At 39.9% G+C, this 18,371-nt stretch overlaps 2 protein-coding genes across 6 annotated transcripts in view; one reads left to right on the top strand and one right to left on the bottom strand.

Moving 5' to 3' along the window:
- Positions 1–1,538: 1,538 nt before the first annotated feature.
- LOC311157376 (thiamine transporter 2-like) lies at positions 1,539–7,970 on the top strand (the record flags this gene model as incomplete). Its single annotated transcript, XM_084212064.1, has 5 exons — positions 1,539–1,949; positions 3,836–4,646; positions 6,246–6,438; positions 6,942–7,083; positions 7,848–7,970. The coding sequence occupies exons 1-5, from the start codon at positions 1,800–1,802 to the stop codon at positions 7,968–7,970; spliced, it is 1,419 nt and encodes a 472-aa protein (XP_084068190.1). The 5' UTR covers positions 1,539–1,799.
- A 2,556-nt stretch (positions 7,971–10,526) lies between these two features.
- Positions 10,527–18,371, bottom strand: part of AGFG1 (ArfGAP with FG repeats 1) — a 36,283-nt gene continuing 28,438 nt past the window's right edge. For 4 of the 5 annotated variants that reach the window (XM_084212248.1, XM_084212250.1, XM_084212251.1 and 1 more), the window contains 7 exons: positions 17,473–17,682; positions 16,434–16,614; positions 15,690–15,769; positions 15,307–15,399; positions 12,360–12,518; positions 11,660–11,751; positions 10,528–11,283 (listed from right to left, as the gene is read on the bottom strand). In XM_084212248.1, coding sequence (XP_084068374.1) covers positions 11,224–11,283; positions 11,660–11,751; positions 12,360–12,518; positions 15,307–15,399; positions 15,690–15,769; positions 16,434–16,614; positions 17,473–17,682 — 875 coding nt within the window. In that variant the 3' untranslated portion in view covers positions 10,528–11,223. Of the gene's footprint in view, positions 11,284–11,659; positions 11,752–12,359; positions 12,519–15,306; positions 15,400–15,689; positions 15,770–16,433; positions 16,615–17,472; positions 17,683–18,371 lie in introns of all 5 variants that reach the window. The other variant, XM_084212249.1, reaches the window with a different exon arrangement.

Here is an 18,371-nt window from a genome sequence, read left to right as displayed (position 1 = left end):
GCTACTCACTTGCTCAGTGCATTTGGAGGTGATGCAAGATTTATGGAGATGTTACTGATGAGCCCAGGGCCTAATTTTTTATGTTTTTATCACATTTCAAATAAGGTCTTGAGTTAAAGATACTAGAGACTATATTTTATTTACAGTTATTTGTAAGAGAAAGATGACAGGCAACTTTTAAAAATCAAGTTACAAGGTTAGGGCTGCTTTTTCTAACATTCCTCTGAGGTCACAGAAATATTGTCTTTATAACATACGATTTATACTAAGTTTTAATGTATATCATCTCACAGTGCAAGCAGAAGCCCTTTTTCAAAAGTGCCTGCTATAGAATGGAATTCAGCAATTTAAGATACACAGCTTGTAGCAGCATGATTAGACATCAGCTAGTGCTTTGCTTTCATTTGCTTATGATTGAAAACACTATTTCACTTATTTCAGGAAGAGTGAGATTGACTTTTTAACACAAAAGAAGTAAAATAAACTTAAAAAACCAAATCTTTCTAGACTTCTTTTGCTGCCAGCTACACTGAAGAAACAAGCGTCCTTTTCCTTTTAGTCATCACTTTTAAAAGTGAAGTCAATAGTGCTCTACTCTAAGTCTGAGCAGGTACCATGAGCAGATAGTTTCTGGATCTTTCTATACCCTTTCCAATGACTGGAGTGCAACAAACATGGTGAGTGTTAAAGCATTTTACAGAAGCTGAGGTCACAATGGGTTAAGCTGCCCGATGGCTTTTATTGCCATCAAGAACGTTTGCATGGTCATTGTGTCAAATCAAAAAAGTCAACAAAAAAATCAAACAGATTAGGAAACCAACAGAAAAAAACCTCCTTGAGCCCACAGAATGAGCTGTGATCTCACACTTTGCCCACTCATTTATTCAGAAATGAGACTATAATGGAACTTTATTCTTCTGCTACAGCACAGCCACTGAGCCCTAAGCACGTCACTACAAACCTTTGACAGACAATACAGAGTTTACCAGGGCTGATGCACCTTGACCCAGTTGCTCATTTCCAAACTGCAGCTGTGATTCCAGGCAGGTTCAGTGAGGGGAACATTGGCTTAGGCATGTGGCACAGCTGGAGCCATAAACTTTACTCACAAGACAGAAGCGACAATGCCCTTTATCAATGTAACAAAGTTCAGTAGTAAATGTGACAGTGGTTTAACCATACTCAACAGGAAAGTGCACTTGACTTAGTGCAGAGATGCCAAGATCAGGTAAAACTGTCAGAGAGACCCTCTGCTAAGTCACTGGGTTCTAAACTCCCCTCAAAGAGGAGCCTGGGTGCAGCTTAGTCCCACTCCTAGTCCCAGATTTGGTCAACTGCTTCCATCTAAAAGATTATGCAATATATGCAATAAATTCTTTATATGACTTAGCCAAGGTTTCAAGGCTGAGCACACTGTTAGTCACTTACCAAGAATGTGTTGCAGCAACGAATCTCAGCCTCAGGAGTAACTGCCAGAGGTGTCCCTGCCGAAGAGGAGATCCACGAGTGCAGCTCAGTGCAGGAGAGCTTGAGATCAGTGGTTTGGTTACATCTGCACACCAGCCAGACATCTGAGTCACCTCTGTGGGCAGTCCTTGGCTGTCATACTGCCACCTGTACCCCTAAGTCCAGTTACAATGGATGCCACCACCACAGCCCTCACTGGTGGTTATGGCTTCAAGGGAGTGAGTGTAGGTTTAGTTAAAAAGTAAACTTGAAAATTAATTTTTACCAACTATGAAGAGCATCTATTCTTCCTTTGCCAGCTTTTTTTTTTTTTTTTTTTTTTTAGGTAGATTATGGATTGCTGGAAGGGAGCCGTAAGCCACAGCTGGATTTATCCCACGGTGATCATCTGTGCAAATGGATTTTTCACCACAATGAGGCCATCAGAACCTTTTCTCACCCCCTATCTAACAGGACCAGACAAAAACCTAACAACTGAAGAGGTATGTAACTATTCTCTAAAGCAGTAACTAAAATGCTTAAAGCATTAGGCCTTGCAGCAGTAACTGAAAGGAAGATGAAGTGTGAATATTTTATCTAAAGACTCATTTTTAAGATGCTTCTGGAAAAGAGTCAGGAGTCACCTCTTTGGCAAGAGGTCCAAACTTTAAAGTCCCTACATTCTCAGGACTTTGAAACCCCTTTGGTGGTTGATATATTTGGCAAAATCAGGTCAGCTAGTTTCTCTCTTCACCCCAGAGGAGACATTTATTTATACTTACCATGGAATCGATTACACTGACAGAATTGATTTCAAAACATGAGAAAGCTAAGCAGCCCTCCTCTTATGAGTTGTAAGCTCATTTCCTATATTCCCTATATTTCATGCATTCATTAACCTGTGGAGGTTAAGTTCACATTTAGAAAAACTGGGGTTTTTTGACAAAAACATGCACTCCAAGTTTCCTTGCTATGTGCTGTGTTCAGCACTGGCTGCTTCAGGAGTACACCTCCCAGCAAAAGGGGACATGGTTAACACGTGGCTGAGTCATGGAGCTAACAGTATAATTAGAAAACACAGGCTTGCTACACCCACATACAGCTAATATGAAGAACAGTCATTCCTGATGTGCAGTAGCAAATGTTAAGGCAGAATCTACCAGCACACTGTGAACCCAAGGATTCTGCTGAAAAAAGGTATTTGTGGTTTAGGTTGTCAGGGAGTTTTTTCTCCCCCCCCTTTTTTTTTTAACCACAAGGGAAAGCATTATTTCTTATATAAATCATGCAGATAGCATCATAGAATGCCTTAATTCTGATTTCAGCAAGAATCCTTAACTCAAAATCAAGCACAGTACAGATATTGTCTCTTTCAGCCAAACTCACCTCCATTGAGTTAATTCAATGAGGTAATTCTAAGTTCAGAGAAACAAAATAAGTCACACAGAAGGATACAGTGAACCTGCTGCTCACTATGCAAAATCATTCCAGTACCTGTTCAGAAGTAAAAAGCATTCCTCCAGCATTTGATACAGTTCCCTTCTAGTCTAATTGCTTAAGCAGAGAACAAGAGATCAGGAATGGATACCTTGGCAGGCCCCACAATTACTGGCCAAGACCTGCCCAAAACAGGCAACTTCAAATCACAGAAGGTGATATGCATCCATAAGGATACCTGCCCCGGTCTGCCCAAACTGCCCAGGCAAGAACTGAGCTTTAGTGGCAACCTCAATCAGCACCTTCCAACCCAAAATCAGAACAGGTTTAGAAAAAAGAGAAAGAATTTCTTCACAGGGTGTCTATGTATTGAAGACCAACTTAAACTTACTGAAAGACTTTATTTCTTACACTTTAAATCAGAAAAAAACATAGAAGGTGCAGTACCCTAGTAGCAGCTACACACTCTGTGCAGTTGCAGTTCCCCTTTGTAAGAGGCACATGATTTTTTTTTATCTATACCAAACAAGGGAAAGACGTGACCAAAGTTATATAATGACTCACATTAAGTTAAAACAAGCCTTCATTTTCAGACACTGGAAAGAATAGGATTTGAAACTAGAGAGACATCAGACACAAAGTTACAACTGCTTTAAACAGCTGCCCATCAAAACCTCCCTTCTTCATAGGCCTTTACTGGAATTACTTGTTAAGCAAATCTGGTTTTTTAGTGGAGCACAGCATCACGGTCTTTAGTCCTTACATAGTGAAGTCACAGTCTTGTAACTAAAAGCTGTGTAAGTCTGCACTGTTCACACATTTCAATGTTTCATATCACCACAACTATGCCATTTCAGCAGTAACACCATCAAAAATCATCTGAAAGGATATTTTAAACATATGGGGGGTTGGGGCTGTTTTTTTTAACGTTTCCTCTTTCATTGTGTTCTAGGTTACCAACCAGATTCTGCCAGTCTGGACATACTCCTACCTGGCTCTCCTTTTCCCAGTGTTCCTGCTCACAGACTATGTGCGCTACAAGCCCGTCCTCCTCCTGCAGGGCATCAGCCTCATCGTCACGTGGCTCCTGCTGCTCTTTGCACAGGGAGTGGTGGCCATGCAGCTGGTGGAATTCTTCTATGGCATGGTCACAGCCACCGAGGTGGCCTATTACGCCTACATCTACAGCGTGGTCAGCACCCAACACTACCAGAGGGTCACCAGCTACTGCAGGAGCGTCACTCTGGTGGCAGCCACCGTGGCCGCCGTGCTGGGACAGCTGCTGGTGTCCTTAGCAGACGTCTCCTACTTCTACCTCAACGCCATTAGCTTGGCTTCCGTGTCCCTGGCGTTCCTGTGCGCCTTCTTCCTGCCCATGCCCCAGAGGAGCATGTTCTTCCACAGCAAAGAAGCCCCTGAGCCTGTGCCTGGCAAAGGGCTGGCCGTGGGCGCTGCCCGCGGGCCCCCGAGCTGCCAGGAGGAAAGGAGCCCCGATCCTGCTGCCAGGGCCCCGAGCCCCCAGCCCCAGGCCGGCAATGCCGGGCCCCACAGGCACGGGCTCGGCGTGCTGCTGCAGCTGGGCAGGGACCTGAGGCACTGCTACGGCTCCCGCAAGCTCCTCTGCTGGTCCCTGTGGTGGGCTCTGGCCACGGCCGGCTTTAACCAGGTGCTGAATTATGTCCAGGTGCTGTGGGACTTCCGAGCCCCCTCGCACAGCTCCGCCGTGTACAACGGAGCTGTCGAAGCAATAGCAACTTTTTTGGGTAGGCAATCATTAGCAGGTACTTGTAACCCATCCTGTACTGAAGGACTCTTCAGCAATGTGTTTGGTGCCTTTCCTTCTCCTATGAGGACTAAGTAAGCAGACTGAGAGATAAACAGTGTGCAAAGCATGATTTTACTAAGATTTTTTACAGCGGGTTCTTCAAAATTAGTCTTTAAAAACATATATAAATAAGCTTTTCCTTCTTAGAGGAGACTCATTCTTTGGAGAAACCATTTCTGTGATGTGACAAGGCTGAGAGCACTGTAATTGTTTACCCTTGAAAAACAAGAAATCTTATTAATGTGCATAGAGACTTGAAGGGAAGGAGCAAAGAGGATGGAATCATGCTCTTCCCAGTGGTGGCCAGTGACAGGACAAGAGTCAAGGGGCACAAAATCAAGCAAAGTTCCACTTAAACACAGAGGAACATTGTTACTCCAAGGGTGATTTTAAACAGGAACAGGTTGGCCAGAGATGTGGACTCTCCATCCTAGAGTCAAAGCCTAGGCACCATCCTGAGCAGCTTCCTTTAGCTGACTCAGCTTTTAGCAGGGCCATGTGACCTCCATCTCTCTTCCAACCTCAGCCATTCTGCTTCTCATTAGTTACCTGGTCCCCCCAAATTCCATTTCTCTTTAGCCACAAAAGGATATGGGTAAAGTGAAACTTCATTTATTTAGTTGGGCAGCACCAATACAGCCTCCTTTTGGAGCTCCCATTTACACAGCTGTCTCCCCCTACATTCCAGGAGCTGTATCCCACACTGCTACAGGGAATTTTCACATTACTTTTCCTCCCTGCAATCAGCATGAAAATCCATTTTACTGAAGCTACTCCAGAACTTCTGACTACTGCTTTGAGTAGTATTCCCAAAGTCTTTCTTGCACTTACACCCTCTGGCACTTGGCACAATGTCAGAGTACAGAAGGCACTCACAGTACTGGGAACCACTGCTCATGGCAGGGATGGACCAAAGGGGTTGGTTTGCTCCAAATTTTGGAATTCTGATGAAGAACACATACAACCAGCAAACAAAGTCCAGTTTTTGTGCTAGTCCATATGAGAACATAGGGTTTGCTACACTGTAAGAGACTGGAGTAAGGGTTTTAACACATGTGATGGCCAATAAGACATTGACAAATGCAGTTTCATAAGGCTTTACACCAGAAACTGAAAATACACTTCCAGTAAAAAAAAAAAGGCATGAAGTGCTAAGATTTTCTTTCCATAAAGAACTTCACATGAAGTAACTAAACTCACGATACATATTTTGGCAGAAAATGCTTGGTGGGATTGTTCTTCTCTTTGTTCATAGTTGTCTAAAAACGGAGCAACAATAGAAAGTGCACTGCTGCCTCCAGCCTTAGGCATGAGGCACTTTCCCAGAGCACTTCAGGCAGTGAAGAGGCTAAGCAAGGAGGAAAACATCCAAACTAACAGAAGACTCCCACACCCCTAAAAAGAAATATGATCCATACCATTACCAAAGTCCACTGTGAGCAAGACCAAAGAGCTCCTGGCATGATCCAATGACAGTTATGCAATGGCTCTCAATGATAATGTTTCAAAGATTTAATTACTACTTTTCAATTTTTAGGTTCAGCAACATCCATGGCAGTTGGATATGTCAAAATAAACTGGGATCTCTCTGGAGAACTGGCTTTGGCAATTTTCTCTGCACTGGATGCTGGTTCTCTGCTTCTTATGCACTTCACTGACAACATCTGGGCATGTTATGCTGGTTACCTTGTATTTAAAGCTTGCTATATGCTCCTTATAACAATAGCAACGTAAGTACAACACACAACTGTTCTAACCAAATTGATTTAAATCACTGTCAAATTTTTATATTTATCAAAATTTTACTGGACATTTTCCTAGATATAAATACAAATAGGTTATGACAGCAGCATATATTGTTTCTAGCCTGTATAAAACTGGGTAAAATTATATGACCTAAGCCTTACCATAGTACACTCCAAGTCAGAACAAGGTAGCTTCTGCACTTGGCTGTTCAATGACCAGTACATGAGTATTCTCAAAATGATCCAATGAATATACACAAGTATTTAGCAAAAATATTCACTCGAGGGTAAATAAGATGCACGAAAGTCACAAAGCCAGAAAAAACCAAAAAATTTCTGTCAAAATGAAGCTGATAAAGCTTAATAGCCAAGATTGAAGAGATCTTGTCCTTTGAAGAGTGCACTGTGCCCATTAAGCTGTTCCCATAAGTGCTTGCTCTCCTGTCCTTGCTCTCCACGGTTTTGTGAACCTGTGCATTCATTGTCAGGTTTCAGATTGCTGTCAACCTCAGCATGGAGCGTTATGCTTTGATGTTTGGCTTCAACAACTTTGTTGCACTGGTGATTCAGACGATTTTAACTGTTGTTGTAGTAGATTCAAGAGGTCTGGGACTGGATATCAGCACTCAGGTAAGCCACTGAGTCCCACTGCTTAGTTCCCCTACTCTCCTTCAAAAGCAGGTTCTACTCCAAGATTAGCCTGTGGTAATGTGCAAGCTCAGGACAGTCACTCACCTGGAAAAAACTCATTTAAAATGAACTGGCTTGAACTACTACAACCTGCTTGTCCTCTAAGCCTCCCAATACTGGGATGACTGGAAAATATTCTGTGTCCACAAAACAGAGGGCAAAGGTGACCACCTATTACTCTGGGTATTCTTTAAATTAAAGGCTTACTATTCACAAGTTTATAGCCAAAATACCCTAACCAGGAGCAGGGAGCCAGCTGAAAGACAATCTATGGGTCTATTACTAGGGTAATTAATTCTAAGTTACATAGTTCCAGTGGATGCATGTTTGAAACTATTGTAATTCTGAAAATTAGCTCACTGCAATTCCACATCAAATTTCTAAAATTAGTTTAACCTGAGACAATGAATGAGTCTAAGACTCTAGGTTTCATGTTTCCAGAGAAGAGACAAAGTGCAAGACAGCTGTCCTCCCTTACTGAGGTGGGGAAGGACGTATCAGAACATCATCTCCCCCTTTACAATCACAGAATTTCTATAGTGTAAAGTCAAGCAGTCCAGACTTCTTGAATCCTCTCAAGATGGGGTCATTCTGGGACAGGTGACAGGGAAGGGAAGGCAGCAATGGAGAGATACCCCTTAGAGTCAAAAACTGTTTTTCCTGTTAGATAACTACTTTTCTCCTTCCCCACCTCCATTTCCCAGTTTCTCATTTATGGCAGCTACTTCACAGTCATAACTGGAATTTTTCTGATCAGAAGCATGTACACCATAATTTCCATCAAATGCAGAAATACAAGTGTGGCTGCTGAAAGCACTGCCCCTTAACAACTGAGACAAAAGCAATGGTTACAAGCAACAATGCAGAAGGCTCCATCATCAAGAGAAATCTAACGCTCCATCAAGAAATCAAGAGAAATATAATGTTCAATCAAGCAAAACTGGTCCAGGTTGAAGCAAGCTGTTTATGAGCCTACTGCACAGAGAACTTTGTCAACAGGATGATGCATTTGCTCCATTTTCTTCACCAGCAGTTTAATACAGACATTCCTCAAACAGTCTTCTAATTCAAGTTTAGTGATTGACACACAAACTTCTATTAAGGCTCAGTGAGCACAAGGACATATAAATGCCTGAACCTCAAACCAGAGGAACTCATAGAACAACCTTGGGACTTTCCCTTCAACTGAGTATTTCAATTTAAGGCAATTTATTTACTGACAGAAGACCATCAGACATGCCCAGGGAATCTAAAGCAGTTGAACTATACAATGACCTGTCAGGAAATTTGTCACAAAGGCCTTTGGAAAACTTAACACTTTTTCAACTGGACATCACATCTGCCTTACAAAGCTCAGGATGGTCCTGCAAGTGTAGCATCTTCCTACACTTGTAACAGCTGATGTTTAGGACTGAAGTCATTAATCTAGGAGGTCTCCAAATTAATTTCTTTATAAGGGACCTAAAGTTATCAAGTGAAGTGCTTTGATGCTAAAGCATAAAAATACAGCTTTTAGGCAACTATGCTACTTGAATGAACAATTGAGGGAATAACTGCAGAGATCTCCATGATAAAAACATTTAAAATCAGGGGTGAAAAAATCATTTTGTAAATAAAGCTATTTTAAAAAACCTAATCAACAAAACATCAGTGGTGTCAGTTTACGCTCAATATACAGAAGGCTGAAAACAATACAAGATCTTCAGCTTATCTGGAATTTGACAAATCTAAAATCCATGAACATAGACTAAAGAGGTGTGCTTGTGTGTAGTTATTATCTGTCATAATTCAGTTATGAAAAATAAAGTATTCCACTACTTCTACAGCATATTCTAAACTACATGCCTTGAATACTTCAATCAGTTTCAGTACCTCAGCAGTAATATTTGGATTAGAACAATCTCTATAGATGCTGATCTCATTAGCCCTTGCCCAAAGCCTAATTTACACCACTGTAAGTGAAGAGAGCACAAAATTGCTGCCCTTTCCTAACACTTTTTATCTCATTGACAAGACATCTCTTTGGTTTGGTCCAGTTCTCTGCACTAAGCATTTTTAAGTATTCCACAAGCCCCACTGAACCCTTGCAGTTCCCCACTCTCTACTGCATTTATCTCACACTATCCAAAACAGCCAAGGTTGGTGAACAGGAAGAGTTACAACTACTTACACTGTGCTAAAATACAGTGGTCAGAGTAAGGTTGTCACCAATAGCCCTGCAAACCTCAAGTTGCTGGAGATTTCTTCAGTGATTCCACAGAGAATGTTGGGAACTGAACACCACACTGGTGAGCAGTCTCCATCAGAAACAAAAGAGAGCTTTCAAGCCTGTTTTAAATATAACAACAGGACAAAACCGGACATTTAAGTACAGAAAACTTGCAGCATGTTTTATGAGCTGCCTGTCTCCTGCTTGGTATCTCCAAAGTTTAAAAAACAAAAACAAACAAAGAGAAATTACATCCCCACAGGCAGGTAAAAAAGTCAAAAGCATTAGCAGAAATATTTTTACAAGGAGAGGTCAAATCTTTCAGATGCCCTAGAAAAACCTAGCTGACATTCAGGCAGTCAATTACAAGTGAAATGTCTTACCTTGAAGAATTTTCGTGTTTATCTCAAATGGACTCACATGTCCTTTTTAAAAGAAGTCAATCTCACGTTATTTATTCCTGATATCCTGAAAGCTGTTAGAATTTTATTCTCTAGCTGGTCAGAAACCTTTAAGCTTGCAGTTTATGTATTCACAATATACTTACATTATTTGCTTAGTTTCAGAATGACACTTGAACTGTAGCCAAACTATCTGTTTAAAACACCAACTACTTTGATGCAGTTATATTTTTCTTGAACCTTATCAGTGTTACAGAGGAAGACAAGCCAGACATTTTTCCCTCTACGAACTTCACTGCGGTATGGCAGGAAATATTTCTGTAAATTAAAAAAAAAATTTAATATTCCACAGGAGCTCTTACTGATATGTATCAGTTTTTAATAAAGAGAGGGCTATTACATCTGTGGTCCCTTGGCCTGCTGTTACACACTCTGTTCAGACCACAACTAAGGCTTGTTCAGGGCCTGTCATTAACTACCCATAATAAAGTGTCTTTTGCTGCAAACCTTCTCTCCAATAACTACCCTTCACAGTGCTTCCAGCGTCCTTCATGACATACTCTATCCAAACAATCCAAACCTCACCTAACACTCTCCTGTGTGGCAGGTCACTTCTCTTGAGCTAGAACAGCTTCATCATAAGGACAAAAGTGAGGCATGTGAAAATTTTAAGCTTAGCTCACCTTTAAACACACTGCTGTGGACACCTCATCTGTGTACAAGACACAGTGTGTACATTTTCATCCAGTAAATGTTACTGCACAGAAATAATGCTACACAGGTTTTTTTTCTAATATTTATTTTTTCACCTGCAAACTGTAGCAAAACATGATCAGCTTTATTATGCAGACAGGTATCCCTCTAACATTAGAGATTTAGGCATGTATAAATAGAAGAGCTCTTAGGAAAGGAAAACATTTTGAGAAATGAACAAACCTTCAATTTAACTTCGTGACTTCCAATACCAATGGTTAAAATGATGCAGCTCATTCATTCCGAGATACAACAGCACCTTAAAGTGGCTGATCTATTCCCCAGTAACATTTTTCACATAACAATGTGTTAAAGTTACAAATACTGATATGCACAAATAGCTATTTTCTAAGAAAAATATGTACAGTACTGCAGCATAATGAGTGTGGTATCTGCAATAACTTATTAGCCAATTTTAATACACATGATACCGCTACTTTTTACCTGCCACTTCACAGGTTCAAGGATGTTACCACAGCCCTCTGTTTTGCACGTTATTACCTGGTGGGGGGTTGGTTTCTTGTTTTTTGTGTCGGGTGGTTTTTTTTTTTCCTTTTTGAAACTTTTTAAAGGTACACAATGCAGGCTTTTATTTTTACTTCTTAAAGACTTCTTTTGTGTTTAAAGCTAATATCAGTGAAACAAGACAACAGTGCAAGAGGCGCAGAGATGTTATGTGACCACATAAGAGTTCTTTTGGGTAAAGTGTCTATAAGGCTATAAGAAAGGATTGGTTGATGAGCTTCCTGTTGGAAATTGTCCTGTTGGTGCACCGGCCTGGGGGAAAAGGAACAAAGAAAAATAAGGCAAGTATTTTAAGATTTTTTTTTCCATATTGTAAATAGTAAATGCAGAATATCTTTTTAAAAAATAACCTGTTGGGGAGTACTTCTGTTTTATATTGCAATCTGCTTTTTGCTGCTTCTCTGGAATTACACTACTCTGGGAACATGTATGAAAGTACCTCTGCTTTGATCTGAACATCCTTACAAATGGCATATAATCCAAATAGTGAGCTGCAGTTAGGAGAGTCACATGCTTCCTTCCATTATTAAAAGCAAGAAAAGCCCCTAATCTTTGTGTATCTCTAAATTAAGTGTTACAGACTATTCTTCTTTGGACATACAGAAGTCATTGACATGCAACAACTCACCATAAAAGGGTTACTAGATACTCCAACAGCTGCAACTTGTCCAAAAGGAGTTACTACAGGCTTTGCTTGCCCAAATGTAGCAAAACCTGCTCCTTGGAAAGAAAAGCAAAAGACTATTAATACTAGTAAACAATCTTCAAAGAGTTCTTTGCTGCAGCTCCCAGCCAAAATTAAAGTGTAAGTTTGAACTGCAGAATCAGCAGGACTGATCCTACTTAAACGTGATCAGGAATGTAAGTGTAAAACACTGTGGCTGAGCTTTTTGTTTGTTTTCAACTGTTCACAACTCATCAATCACCAATTTCTACACATGCACTTCTTTCAATGTTATATCACATAAATTCAGGGAGAAAATACTTTCCAATATTCTCTTGCCTGTGTTCTATGAAGTTAGAGAAAGTGTAATAGTGTGTTACAGACATTCCCAAACAGCCCTCCTTGCCTACAACCCCTTTAAGCCTGGGGATACTTACCATTTTAGTATGAGATTTTGTTAAAATTTCAGTTTGGTAATTAGGCATTGCACACAGCCAAGTCAGAAAGCTCATCTACAGAGCCAGAACAGTGTGGGAACCCTTCATCAACATTACTATCAAGTTCATATAGAAATAAATATCCACCTGTTATTGCCAACTTATAGACAGAGCATTTTCTCCATGTTTCTGATTTAGACAAGGTTATCTAAAACATGCAGACCTACCATTTGGCTGCTGAGCAAAAGCAGTCTGTTGAGGGAAAGCTGCCTGGGTTGGGAACGTGGGCTGCTGGAAGTTGCCACTATAACTAGTAGGAAGACTGTAGGAGGCAGGAGTTCCAAATCCTGCCGGCATGCTCATGGATGCAGTACCAAATGTTGCTGCTGGTAGGCAAAAAATAACATGCAATTATTTGTAAGAAATCATTTTTTTAATGAAACAAATTACTATAAAACCATGTTAAAAGTCTTCTAATGCTCTTTGTGACTGGATGAAAGTTTGATTCAACTTCCAGAGCCACTGAACTGATTTGTTCCCTTCCATCACCACCGTGTGCATAATTTGCCTTTACACTTTAAAAATTAATGGCATTATTTAAAATTTAGTAGATACAGCACATTCAGATATACTTTCTGAAGAGGAAATTATTTTTTTGTTCTCAGTGTTACCATATATTACCCCCACAGTGTTACCATATATTTCCCCCACAGTTTTTCTGGTAGACGTCTGTACACATAAGAAGCAAGCAGGTTCAAGCAGCCTAAGCCCCTCTAGTTTTCTCCTTCTGAGAAAAGCACAAAAGGATTTTCCTATTATAAGCCGCACTAAAGGAGGCTATAAATTAAAAAAAAACCAAAAAAACAAAGGGATACATGCATCCCCTTTTATCATCCCATCTTTAATGTCTTTAAGGAGATTCTCACCATGCACATTATTTGCACACAAAGTTCTGTTGCAAACCCTCTTACTGTTGCGGTAGAACTTATAACAAAAAGAGCCCAAAACTTTTCATCTGATTCTCTGCTGAATATTTCAAGTAAAGAACACACAGCTCATAAGCATTTCCCCATGCCTTCAGCAAATGAACAGGAGCACATGAGGTGCAAAAGTATAGCAACAAAACCATTATTCAGTCTTTTGGGAGTTATTCTTGAAAAGAGAAGTGTGTAGGAAGATTTTTGGTAAAAATACAGACACCAGGTATTCTATGCTAGTTAAATGGGACTTCTCTTTTCAAATGTTACAAGCTACATTTTATGCAAGCTCAACTGCTTAAAAAAGCTAACAAAATAAATTTAATGAATATAGCTTAGTTATCAGTTGAAGTATTTACCCCAAAAGTGTTCAAGGGCAAGACATTGTACAGACAAAGTGTAGACAAGTGCACGCAAAACTAATGTACTAACACTGTTCTCACATTACAGTGAGCAGAGCAGCTACTCCACAGCAAACTTGGCTAAAACAGCAAAAAGAAGCACAACAAAATCAGCAGGGGACTTGGGATATCCCAAAAGGCATCAAGCTACTGTTGGCAAACTTCAACAGTCATTCATAAGCACTATATGGTGACCATGGATGATACCAATAATGGTTTTGTTTCGGTTGCTCAACAGGATGTCTATGTATGCTCTTCTCTCCCTCTGCCCAGTTGCCAAATACCCACACCCACTCCATTTTTAAGAAGTCTTCCACAATTCTTTGTGCAGAGAACCAGATAGCTGTCAATAAGCTTTTACAAGCAAGAACAACTAGCCACAAGAAACTTGATACCAAATGTGGCCACCTACCAAAATGAGCCTGAGGAAATATGTGAGAGTGCATTGCTCCCGAGAGGCCTTATGGAAGCCACAAAGAGACCAGACAATGTCAAATCATTTATACACCCTTGAACAGTCATTTCTTAGTTTTATATATATAGAGAGAGAAATGGATACACATATATGTACCAAACAGTTCATCAATAGCATGACCAGCAATAGATTAGTATTAGAAAACCATCAGAAATAAGCTCTACAAAATAGATCTCCCATGTACTAAATAGCAAAGTTCATGCAGGAAGGACACATAAAAGGACAAGCCATAAGTTTACACCTTACACTGAAAGGGGCTGAACATGATCTTTTACTTATAGACATTATCTCTGTCACCTAGTGTGGAACATCAGGATGCTGCCAAAGGGTTGGAACCTCAGCAAGCCAGGGACAGCTGCATAGAAGGTGGAAGGATAGAGGTGCCATACTCAGAGAAATTTATCCAAAGAGGCTAAAAATTCTTAATGATGATCCAAACTAGCCCATTTAGGATGGGATTAAAATAAAGGGCATTTTGGACATTAAATATCTGAACAAATTCAGCTGCATAATATCTCAAAAGGGACTGAAAACAAGTAATTTCAGCAGAGGATAAAAATCTATCAAATCAGTGTTTAACTCAGCCTACCTAAATAATTGAGCAAACCACATCTCAAATGTCAAAATGCACACATCAGCAGACTTCTGTTGAAGTCCAGCTAACAGATAAAAGTGTCAAAATTTGGCAGTTGCTCTGGAGAGGAAAATCAGCATAACTTAGCAGCCATCTAATCCAAGTTCATAGTTTTAACGAAGTAGAAAAAGTGATTAAATTTTGCCTATAGAATTACGATTCTACAGAATCATCCTGCAGAAAATTAATATAAAAAATGAGTGTAAAGATTAAACATATGCTTTAAAAAGGAGACACTAATGTACTAATTAAGTGGACTGGTGAGGAGCTAGCATCCCAAGAGCCTTGGGATGGCTTTGGCTCCAGCTCTTTCGTTTTGAGAGCTTTCAACACTTTGAAATAAAGAAAGAAATTACAAAGAAGGGCTTCTAAGACCCCTGATTTCAGGGCTACCTTCTATAAAGCATGCTCTAAAGCCAAGGTTATAGTCTTGGAAGGAAGCCAGCTGGTGATTCATACACCACAAACAGGTAGAGCTCAAACAGATCATTTTGACATTTTTCATCACCACCATTTGAAATCCTAGAATTGCACCTCAACACTGAGCAAACACACAACATGTTAAACAGACTAGGGACAGATAATACAGAAAATCTTTAAGAAACATATTACATAGATACAGGAAAAAAGAATCAATACAATTAATTAAAGAAAGTTTCTCAAACACTCAGTGTATTTTTTCCTAACCTGTTGCTCCTCGGCTATTGGTCTGGAATGGATTTGTTGAAGGTGCCACTGGGGCAACAGGGGCAGCTACAAACGGATTGGTGGAAGGTGTTGCTGAAAGATTAAAGACATTTTACTAAGTAAGTGTTTCTCTAACAGCAAATCTCACTCACATGAAGTCTATACAGCCTTTATACAAAGACACATAAATACCTAAAATTAGGCCAAAAATCAGGAATATATGAGATACACTAAAAGTAGAGTTATTTTGACAGACATACTTTTTTGTTAATAGTATCTTTATTAGCTTCAGTAGTAGTGGTATCAAAGCAGACCATTATCAAGTAAAACTTAGAAGATTGCTTGCTTACAGTTCCCAAAGGGTGTTAGTAACACTTCCATACCTCCAAATGGAGCAGGCACGCTTGAAGATGCAGGCTGTGTCTGTGCTGTAGCAGCTACAGGGACTGTTCCAAAAGCATTGCTGGAAATAATTTATACAATTCATTCAGTGAAGTCAGAATTGCTTGTTTAACAATTAAATACAATTTACAGTTACTGCTGGCATGTAAAAGAAGAGGAATGAACATTTATGTGCAGTTTGAAGACTGCAGTGTTCCTGATGCCAGGGTCAGACATTCTCACTAGTGCTGAGCAATGGGAAGTCATCTCCACCAACAGCAGAGGAAGGAATATAGAGCTAAGGCCAACAGCATAAGGGTTGCAAAGCAAAAGCCTTAGGGGCACTTGCAATGCCAAGCCCCTAACAGGCATCTGGTATTTGTTACTTCAGTGATCCAGAAAAGAAATGGGTGGCACTATTTACATTAAAAATATTTGAATTCTTTTTTCAGGGATGATCCTCTGATTCTGGAGTATGCATGCAAGTGCTCTGCAAAGTGCTACCATCTAACAGGTTTAGCATGCCATGACTAGAAAGGTGCAGAGAACATTCTCCTGACAGTATTCCTAGAGTATGGCATCCCTCAGTTCTGCCATTATTGAAAACAAGAGATGCAGTTTCAGCACTACCTTAAACTCATTCACTGCTTCCCCATTTAAATAAGAACTATCAGATTTGAGCAATGACTTGCAGCTGTTCAGTGCTGCTGCAGCAGGGTGGGCAGTGAGCAGCCCCAGCAGCGTACCTGCTGACGTTACTGGTGGCGGTGTACGCGTTGCTGGAGGTGGCCGTGGAGCTGAACACGCTGTCCAGCTCCGCCAGCGCTGCGTACTTGTCCGAAGATGCACTTGACTGGTTGGGGGCTGACAAGGCAGGGCCTGCTGAGGACACTGCTGTGCTGAAGCCACCTCCCTGCTCACTCCCACCTAGAAAGAAAGCAAGCAGATTAAGCATACTGGAGATGGTTTCACTTTCTGCCCTGCTGACATTGAGAACTAAATGAAAGTTCACAGACGGTTGCAGACTTAAAAATTAAATATGCACTAGGGCATAGAGGAAAAAGTATTTAACAAGCTATTAGCTGCTAGCAAAATATCCTGCCTCTATAGGTACTCTGCAGCCCCAAAGAGCTTTTGTTTTCCTAGAAAAATGATCTATTCATCTTCAACTAGAAAATTAACAGAACATCTAACCTCAAGTAATCCATTTCCAAACAAACCTCTGGAGTACAAATGAACATAATTTTTAACACACCATTCGAGAAGAACTACATTTGAGTAATAGAATAACTAGCTTTTTCTCCTCAATTTATTATCAACTAAATCCAAATATCACTTTTACTATTTTATTAAAAACTAAAGCCAATTGTTTTTGTGGCAGAGAGGTAGGAAAGCTGCTCCGGTAGCTCTTTGCAACAACTGCAGCTCTCCATTCCAGAGCATCCACTATAGGTTGTAGTACAAATATAAAATATGTATTTGTATTTTTGTATGTTTTCATTATTGAAGTAATGATTATTTAGATATTTTAATTTTGAATTATTAATCTCAATGGGAAATAGGTTCCCAAAAAGCAGTCTTCTAATGACATCCCTTTGGAATGATGTCTTAAAACTCATATCTTGCACATTTACACAAAATTCTGTGTAAATTGATGCAAAATTCTGTTGATCACTTAGAGAAGGGAAATTTTGAAATATTGTTACAGTACTTTGACAAGCACAGCCATCCTTGTGGTAACTATACACATACAGAATAACCATGGCAAACAATAAAGTTTAATACCTTGCCCTGCACTGAAGATATTATCTAAATTAGCAAGAGCTGCATATTTGTCAGCTGACTGAAGATTCAGTTTATTCACTGCAGCTTTACTGGCTGCAGTTGCTGTGGCGTTGCTCTGAGAAGCATTGAAGGATCCAAAATCAGCACTGGAGGATTTGGGGAAGTTATCAAAGTGAGCAAAATTAGCATTCACTGATCCAGCACTTCCACCTGTAACAAATTAAGTTAAACATGATCAATGCTCCAAAGTTAGAAAGTCTCTGCAACTGTAACTGATGGCACAATAACCCTCCCTTTGTGGTTATGTGAGGCAATGTGTTTGCCTGCCCCATCCTACCCATTTAAGGCTCTTTCCCATTTCCTTCAAAGTTCAGTGGGCCATCAGAAAAAAATTGTAATATAGTTTTTTGACTGCCTATCAGGGATAAACACCCCAAACTTCAACACTTTAAATCACAGTCATAATTTGATCCTGAAAACTATATGCTATTTTTAGCTGTTAAAAGTAATTTCAAGAATAAAAGCTTCCTGGAAAAAGATTTGTCTTAATCTTTAATACTCAAAACAGAGAAGCTTAATTTCCCTACTATATGTGGCTAACAAATAGCTACTATTTACATTTACTTAGTGGTTCAATGTTTAGTCATTTCAGATGTCACCTATAATCCTAAGCAAAAAAAAAAATGCCTGGAAGTCCTAAAGTTGTATGATTTCATGCCCAGGTTTAAAGAGTTTTGTTCTCTGTTCTCAAGAGCTTTAGACTGCATCCAATCAGGAAAGAGGTTAGGGGGAAGACACAACTCAGCTCTTTTATAACAAATCTCCACTGAAGTCAGAGATACATAAATCAATTTTAGAAATTTGATATGAGTCCATACAACTGAACTTCAGATCAAGTA

The sequence above is a fragment of the Fringilla coelebs genome (assembly GCF_963513975.1).
Source record: "Fringilla coelebs genome assembly, chromosome: 10".
Taxonomy (NCBI): Eukaryota; Metazoa; Chordata; class Aves; order Passeriformes; family Fringillidae; genus Fringilla; species Fringilla coelebs.
Note: the sequence above shows the minus strand (reverse complement) of the source record. Positions and strands in the feature narration are given on the sequence as shown.